This window comes from Chelmon rostratus, chromosome 2 (genome assembly GCF_017976325.1).
Source record: "Chelmon rostratus isolate fCheRos1 chromosome 2, fCheRos1.pri, whole genome shotgun sequence".
Lineage (NCBI taxonomy): Eukaryota > Metazoa > Chordata > Actinopteri > Chaetodontiformes > Chaetodontidae > Chelmon > Chelmon rostratus.
The window spans coordinates 15,556,567-15,565,499 of NC_055659.1; the positions used below are offsets into that span (position 1 = coordinate 15,556,567).

The 8,933-nt window shown below is 39.6% G+C and overlaps 1 protein-coding gene across 1 annotated transcript; it reads right to left on the bottom strand.

Annotated features, from left to right (window-relative positions):
* Positions 1 to 757: 757 nt before the first annotated feature.
* On the bottom strand, positions 758 to 8,505 carry LOC121618599 (aminoacylase-1-like). The gene is made up of 15 exons (XM_041954122.1): positions 8,407 to 8,505; positions 7,861 to 8,008; positions 7,262 to 7,326; positions 7,063 to 7,167; positions 6,875 to 6,969; positions 6,603 to 6,679; positions 5,675 to 5,764; positions 4,260 to 4,316; positions 4,077 to 4,150; positions 3,925 to 3,974; positions 2,445 to 2,589; positions 2,206 to 2,274; positions 2,039 to 2,118; positions 1,523 to 1,583; positions 758 to 1,378 (listed from the first exon to the last, which is right to left on the bottom strand). Exons 2-15 carry the CDS (start codon positions 7,985 to 7,987, stop codon positions 1,214 to 1,216), a joined length of 1,260 nt encoding a protein of 419 aa, XP_041810056.1. The 5' UTR covers positions 7,988 to 8,008; positions 8,407 to 8,505; the 3' UTR covers positions 758 to 1,213.
* Positions 8,506 to 8,933: the final 428 nt, after the last annotated feature.

An 8,933-nucleotide genomic window follows, 5' to 3' on the forward strand; every position in this document is an offset into this window, starting at 1 on the left:
ACAAGACAGTCTACAACTATTTTGGCAGCTCATTGAAACTGCACATGCACACAGCTGTGCTTCAAGCTACATGCTAATGTCAACATGCTAACTGACTCACAATGACATTGCAGATTTTTAGCAGTCATGTTTTGCATGTTTTAAGTGTTAGTTCAGCGCATCAACATGCTAACATTTGGTAAGTAACACTAGAGTACAGAGGTATGGGAGGGTGACGAAGCTAATGGGAGGGGTAGACAAACCTGCAGACTGACGTTGCCATCCATAGAGCCATAACGTTGCTAAAACGTTATTTTCTAATGTTTTGTTCAGCCTCTTCACTTCCTTCAGGGCACTTTGAGGAATGCCAGCTTTAATTCTGTCTTGCTCATTAGCAGAGAAAATGCATTCAGTATGTAATGCTGAAACTCATTGTGGCGAGTAGGCTGGACTCTCCATCACAACACGCTGCCTGATGATAATCTTGGCTTGCACTTAGTGTTCATTTGAAGGCTGCATTGATAGATTCAATGATTTAACTTATGTTTGGACATTTTTAATGATGTAGTTATGGTAAATTTTATTGTCTGTCCTTGAAGCAGATGGTTGTTTGGAGGTTAACTGCTGTTGCCGCAGGCAGTCAGAAATCTTCCTCCATAATGCAGCTCTTATCGTGCTGCTCCTTCACTGCCATTTTAAAAATCAGCGTGGCATCAAGCGCAAATCTCTTGTGTGCAAGACAATATGACCATGAAAGTAATGAACAAATATATTTATTCAATTCCATTTATTAAATAAAATTAGAACTCGTGAAATCATAGTTTTAAAATTAAGCTAAATCTAAAAAGTGGCAATTAAGTGATGTTTGATCAAAGAGTTAAATCAAAGTCATCTTTACATTTTAGTATGTTGATTTTTCCATCCTAATGGAAAACTGTTTACACAATAGGTGATAATTCTTTAAGACTGCATACACACAGGCACACTCAATCAACAATGTTGACATACAGGTTGTTAAAAAACTGCTGCAGTGCTGAGTAATGCAACGCTCACTGCGCCTATCTCCTGAGAATCATAAAAAAAACTCAAATCAATAGTACCAAAGGCTAAGTGCTCAGTTTTGGCTTATGATATACATGTTATTATTCTTTGGTAATCTCTGCAAATTCTTCAAGTTAAATATTCAGCTCATCAGTGAAATACGTTTTAGAGAGGATTAAAAACGAAGACTTGTCTAAGCCTCATCAGAACAGGCAGGAACGCTGGCAAGAGCTGAGATGAGCCTCTCGAACACGCTGATGCCTTTCAGGAAGACCTGCTCATTCAGATACTCGTTGTGATCGTGCAGCAGGATTGGCGTCCGGTTCATTGGAGAAAAGCCGATAGCGGGGATACCCACCTAGATTAGACAAACAAACCTATTAACAGGCAGGCACAGAACTGAAGGAACAGCTTTCGCCCAGCAATGATAGATGAATGAATAAAAAGTCAAATTGAATGAGTTTTTTTTTTTCTCGCTATCATATCCAGTTCTTATACTCACAGCTCGGATGAAACGGCTATCTGTGGCAGCTGGAAATATCTCCTTCTCCACAGTCATATTCCTACAGTGGAGTTATTGACATGAGTGTTCATGGTACAAGGACAGATTCAGTCAAGTCCTCCAGTGCCTTCATGATTTTGTCAGTTACAGTTACAAACATTTCCAAAATATGTCTCCAAAGTTCTACACAGGTTAGATAGATAGTTTATATTTCCAGCAGAATTCTACAAAGTTAATGAAAGTAAAAGTGAAAACTGCAAAATGCACAGATAAGGATGTTCTTTCTAAACATGAGAAGAGGATTGTGGGAGCTGCGTGAATATTTGCAGCTAAGGTGTGAAATGGAGCAAATGCATTAGAATGGGCTGTGTAAGCAAAAACAGAGGCAAAAAAAAATCTTATTTTATGATGCAGTAAAACAGCACACAAAGACTGACATTAGATTCCTGAGAAATCTGAGTGTTTGATTGCTGATCTACTGTAAACAGATGTAAAGTTTCTGTACGGGGTACTCACATTGCCTTGCAGGTGACGCTGAAGGCGCTCCACCAAGGATCATTCTCCTCCGTCGAAGTCACATTCTGGTTCATATGTTTCTGCAAGGGATGACAGCTAATTTAATCTAACTGACAACGGGAACAAACAGCACTTTCACAAAAAGTACACAGTGTGTGTGCGCCGACCTGAGCAAATTCATAGGTGACATCTTCTCCTGCTTCTTTGCACCACTCTTTGATCTGGCTTTCAAACTCCTGGTTGGATGATAATTGTTTATGAGTTAGAGTGTAGAGTTAACATTGAGCCGGAGGTCATTTCACTCGCACGCGTCTGCCTGTAGATGAGGTGTCAGCATGACTGCATGAACACGTCACACAGACAAACACAAACGTTCCCACTCACAGAGACATGCACGCTTACACACCTGCAGATTCACTGTAGGTGGTATTCTCAGGTCAAAGCTGACGTCCATTTCAGCTGGGATGACGTTGTAGGCCACGCCACCTTTGACCATGGTCATGTTCACTGTGGTGACATCACCAAGCGTGAAACACTCACTGGTATTTAGCCTGAAACAGACACGCGGCAGTAATGAAATTATTATCTAGCAGAATTGTATTTTTGCAAAGCCAACACTGGTAACTAATTTGAACTTTTCTATCAAAGAAATGCACATCAAATCTGCTTTTCTTTGTACCAAAGTGCTAATTAGCAACTCATTGTTTCCGCTCATATTCATTTATGTCTCTGGGACGCAAACACAACACATTTTGGTTGATGAACATTTCTTTTAATTGACCAGGAGACAAAGTCATGAAATTCTTTTCAAATTTTTTAACACGTCCATGTTTTCCTAATAATTCCCTTGAAAGTTCCCTGGCGAGAATGATGTCGTTTAGCACTAAGTATGGGGAACATAGCAGCAGTGTTCTAAAACTGGTATTTTAGTTTGAGTTTAGTTAGTTGTGTTCAGAATTTCCTTGGAAGTTTCCTGGAAATAACATATAGAAACTAGAGAGAAGTGACAGAGCCATAAATGAATCCTTGATACACATAATTACCACTGGCGGAGAGTAACCAAACACATTTACTCACGTAAACTTTCTGCCACTTTATACTTCTACTTCACTACAATTCAGAGGCAAATATTGTACTTTTTTACTCCACTACATTCATTTGATAACTTAAGTCACTAGTTACTTTGAAGGTTTAGTTTAACAATTCAAATTCACCAACAAATAATTCATGATGTAATATTCTTGATCAAGATACAATTTTATTGATTCGCAAGGGGAAATTCACAAGCTGCCCAGTAGATAAAAGTAGGAAAATCACCATTACTAATTTTAAAGTGACAAACACATTAATGCATCAATAATTATAATCCAATCCAGGCCTAATACACAGTATGTTGAAAATACACCGTCCGGCAGAATAAGTACTCTACTTCAGGTACTTTCAGTGTATTTTGATTATAATACTTTTTTACTTATAACAGAGTACTTCTGCACTGTGGTCCATAAATCCAGGCTGCTTACATTCTTCAGCTTTGAACATCATCATGGCATCTTTACTGCACACATCGTTTATTAAGACATCTCAGTAGCATTACTCTTGGATAGTCACAATGTAAATTTTAAAAGATGTCTTTGTTTTTTTTTTTTTCAATATTATTTGAATCCACTTTTGTGAAAAGTGGCATACAGGGGAACTTTCATACAAGGACTTCCTGCAGAGACTCAAGTGTTAAAGCTCACATTTAGAGAATAACTGCACAAAACAGATAAAGCGTTATGTTAGAAATACGCTGTGATTAAAATATATGATTCCAAACTTACTCTGAGACTGTGTATTCATGAGAAAATCTGTCTCGCCATACACATGAAGATTTTTTTCAATCTCACCTGAGTTTCTCCTTCTCTCTGAAGTCCAGGAAGGAGTTCATGACTTGGCGCTGAGAAGGAAACGACAGTATGGTCACTGACTCTGTTCTTCTAAGTCCTTGTAACAACAACTTAACACTTGTATTAACTGGTTGCAAGACACTGACACTTACCAGTTTCTCAGCAGCTGTGTTCTCCACAAACCTAGAGCCATGACCTGGACTGCCTGGGCAGTGGACTGTAATCCCTGGAAAGAGGAAGGCATTCTGCTTGATTCAGCTCCATCTTCATCATCATTCAGAAATCATGTCATCTGATAAGATGGAAGTCTTGTACTGTAAGTATTTTATACTCACACCAGGGGTTCCTCTCTCCATAAAACACAGTGAAGGCCTCGCCAGGGTTGGCCAGACCTACAGATCACAGACATACAAAACACTTTCAACATCAGTCTCGTGTCGAGGTGGCTACACATTCATACAAGAGGAATGAACAATATGAATGTAGCTCTAATGTTGTATAAATGTATAGAAAGACTGATGATAATTGATAGATATACAATGTTTTACAGTTTTAAAGTTTACCCTTCATCATTCACAATACCCATCAGACATTTATTGTTTACGGCAAACACTTTTTGTTACTTCTAGCCCAAAATGTCAATCAAAAACCACACCCACTGACTGACAGTGTTTTTGATATGTAGTCGCCACGTCACAATAAAAGCATTCAATTTGAAAACAGTGTGCGCAGGTTTGCTACTGTTCCCAGGTTGAATGACGTTTTCCGAAACACTGTGAAACGGTGTGCAATGGGCTTTGAGGTATGTTTTCTCTCATTCAGCGGGTGTATCAGAGATGTTAGCCAATCAGTGCATTTCACTAATACAACAGGGCATTAAACGCACCGCAGTTTCCGTTTGAATAAATGTTTTCCTACTTTTTTTCTGTGCTGAACATGTCCCAGGCCTGCAAGCTGAGAGTTGGGCAGAAGTAACAAAATTGTTTGCTGTAAATGATAAATGTCACTGTGAATGATGAAGGGTGGACAATTTATCACTATTTTTCATCACTTCGTAAGCATTTTTATTGCCTCCATTTTCTTCAGTTAGTTTTTGTAGCTCCCATCATTCAGACCACTTTCCTTAAATAAATGATAAATGACAATTTTGTGCTGTGAATGATGAATGACGATGATGAATGATGAATCTAACATGGGGAAACTGATGAAACATGGCTCTATTTTCATCCCATCACACTATTTTAATTAAATCAGCTTTAAATTCATCATATGACTTGATATTTCATCATTCAATTTTCAAGTCACATCCATTCTTACCCGACTATTTTTCAATTCACACACATTTTCATCACCTCAAACTTTAACAATTCTTTTTTGTTACTTCTACACTTCACAGCAAAGGATGTTGCTTTTCTGAATCTTTCATTTCACCCTGGACACTAATTTCACTCATGACTTACTGGTAACGTACAATGAAGCAAATGTGTTGTTGCCATAGTAACGTGCAGTTTTATATACTGTACCTTGCACAGCGATCTTGAGGGATAATCATACTACTGGCAGGGATGATTTGAGGTGCCAAGATATACAATTTAACACAAAGCTGCCAACCAAAGAGAAAACTGAATTTTCCATGGTCATAGTATAAACTCAGTAACTGACGTCTTTCTCACCTGATTTCAGTGGCCTTCATGGTTCAGGTTCTTATTCATTAACTTTTAAAATATGTTGCAAACAGTTATTTATTTACCTTCATCAAGTGCAAAGCCAATGTTTAATTTTTGGAACTCTGGATGCTTCACAAATGTTTCCATTCCCTTGTGACCTCCAACTTCTTCATCTAAAAAGAAGGAGAAAAACACATTTTAGTTATTAATGTCATATTTTCATTTGCCAAAAATGCTCATAGCTGATTTTAGTTAAACTTCAGATAAACAAGCGTGTAATTTTGGAGAAAGAACTTTATTCTAATTAAAGGCTCTGAGGAGTTTTCAGTCATTCTGGCAGGTTAGACCTCTACTCAGGTTCAAGCTGTGCTGAGAAGCACATGAAGTCACCAAGCTCCACGTGCCAAGAGGTGCACCTCAAAGCTTCCAGTCCACTTCAGTTCGGCAGGTAAACAGCATACGCCCCTTATGCACACTTGAATCGAAAGCTTTGTGCCGTAAACACACAAAATGCCACATAAACAGTGCAGACCATGAAGCACATGTTTAACGTGGCTGAACCTAAAGGAAAAGGTCCTGTACTGCCTTTACTAATTCTTAAAAACTGAATAGATTTAAGTTTATATTTCATCTTCATCATCAGCTGATGGAGATGTCCTCGGTCGGCTGACAGCAACACTTCTGTACTGTTTTTGGAAATGGAGTAGCTATTTTTCTAGCTTGTTTCATCACCATGTTCAGTACATTATCACACTACCAGACTACAAACTTAAGCAGACCGCACTGCGGGGGAATTTCGTTGAACGGAAGGGTCCACCTTAGCACGTGTAAAACAATTACCAGGAGAGTGAACACGGTGTCAATCAAACAGTCTGAACACACTTTCACTGTCTTGAGAAGAGGTCTGATCAGGCAACAGAAGTGAAAACACCTGTGTGCATGGACCACGGGTGTGTTGACGCTTTGAGAACAAACTACAAAGAGAGGAAGGGAGGCAATCAAACATCCTACCGGGAACAAACATTAAGTGCACAGTGCGCATCAGTTTCCGTCCCTCAGCCTTCAGTCTTCTAACTGCCTGGATGTACCTGCAAAGAACAACAGACGACACAACAGAGTTATGACGAAAAAAAGAAAAGGAGTCTGGATTGACAGTATGCAGGTTGAGTGAGTGGGTGTTAAAGCAAGTGTTACACATAGAACATGATTAAAAGTGAAGATCAAAACAACTAGAGCACAAATCCTGTTTAATGAAACAAGTTATCAAGGCAGTTTATACCCACTGTATAGTTACACATTTCATGTCCTGTGATCCCCGGGCATAAATGTTGCCCTCTGCATCTTTGAAAGCACTGAAAGCATCGTATTTCCAATGTTCCTGGAGAAGAGATTGATATCAAATCTATTTTTTTCATGTCTATTAAAGATAATTACAGGATTGCAACGACATGAACAGAGATAGACGCCATACCTGGAAAACAGGTACAACATCTGTATGGGAATTGAGTAAGATGGATTTTAAGGTTGGGTTCGTCCCTTCCCATGTCATGATCGACACAACTCTGCCTGGACAAACCTAAAGAGCGGAGAAACGGCAGATAAGGCCCACTGTATTGCTAATGTCTGCTAATGTTTGCTACATGAATGAGATTAACATCATGGACACACACCTCAATCTTTTTCATGGGTAGCCCAAGCTCATCAGCCATTCTGTCCAGGAACCGAAGAGCAGCATCTGTAAATGAATGAACAGATAGTAAGTAACCTATCATGAAGAGTGAGGCCAGCCTTCCTGCAACTAAAAAACCTCCACATGCAATCCCATTCTTTTGGACAGGGCCAGTTTTGCTTTTTTGCTTGTTTTGATTTGTTTTTTTGTTTTTTTTTTAACCACAGGTGAGCTGAGGTGAAGGTTCAAGCATTGCTCTGCAGCACAGCTTCCTTTTCAAGCACACAAGCTTCATACATTCCTGGAAGTATTTAATGTCTTGCAGACGCAGATAAGAATTGGACTTTGATAAATTATGTTGCTAAGATGATACAAGCATATGAATTTCACACTGCACAGGTTTACTTTTAAACTGACCCACGACAGATGTTTAACTGCAGGTGTGTTAAGTGATATAACAATGATGGTATCTGAAGTGAAATGACAATAGTATGAAAAACATGTGTTTGCACACTCCAGCAGCTGTTTTGACTTTGACCACTGACATACTGGGTTAGACCAAGAAATAAAAATGTGCGTGTTGTGAGGAACATGTCTCACCATAGTCAGGGTCTGGGTGGACGGTTTTGAGGCGGAGGTACTCTCTGAACAGACTCACAGAGGGGTCCTCCCCCTCAGGAGAGCTCTGTCCGCCTCCGACGCCTGGACCATCTTTATCAGGCAGCATGGTGTGATTTGTCTCACTCCTCTGAGGACACAGAGATAACACCATAACAACAACACGCGACATATTAATGACAACATATAGTCTTTTATCTGTCTGTTGTACTTAAACCCAAAGAGCGAACTAGCTGCTAGCTGCATCTGCGGCTGTTTACTCTGACCGTTAGGCCGGCAGCCTGTAACATTACCGTTAGCTGTCATTACCTGCGTTAAGCACCGCTGCTCAGCAACAATTTATGCTACAATGGCAAGCTAGCCTTGTATTTAACTTGTTATACTCTCTTTAGCCGGTACAGAAGCTGCGTCCTAACCGTTGCTTAACCAGCTAACAGCGTTGGTAGTAAGCGGGGACGACATGACAGCGAAAAACTTAAATTATTTAACACCTGCTTATTAGCTGGAGTTATTAATCACAGTACTCACCGTTGACCACCACAGTCCCCTCGCTCGTCAGGTAAGCAGCCTGGCTGGTCAGCTGACCGCTGCTGGGCCTGTTCCCCCCCTTCAAAATAAAAGCCCTGACGCTGGAATCAAAGCTAACTGCACGTTAAACAACATGTTTCAGAAATGTTTTGAGGTATTGATATAAAATCTATCATTTCAGCAAAAATGTCACGGGCTTGGTCGCTGTATGTGTGTGTGGCCCGACCAAGCAAACTACAAGATGAAAAAAAAATGTTTTTTTTAATCATATAGGCTATATTATGGTATCCACAAAAAAAGAAGTCATCTCTAAAACTGTAAAATGTTAACTACTTGTTTTAAGAGTCAGTCATGCATCAGTGTTTACGCATATAATTGCTGGATTAGCTCAGAATCATGCACAGGACAGGCACATTCCACTTTCTCTGTCAAAGCTATATTTTGCACTGCAGGTCACTGTCCACAAATGTTAAAATTGCTGTAAGAAAGAGGAGATGAGATCCAACTTAATCTTTGCAATGGGCACT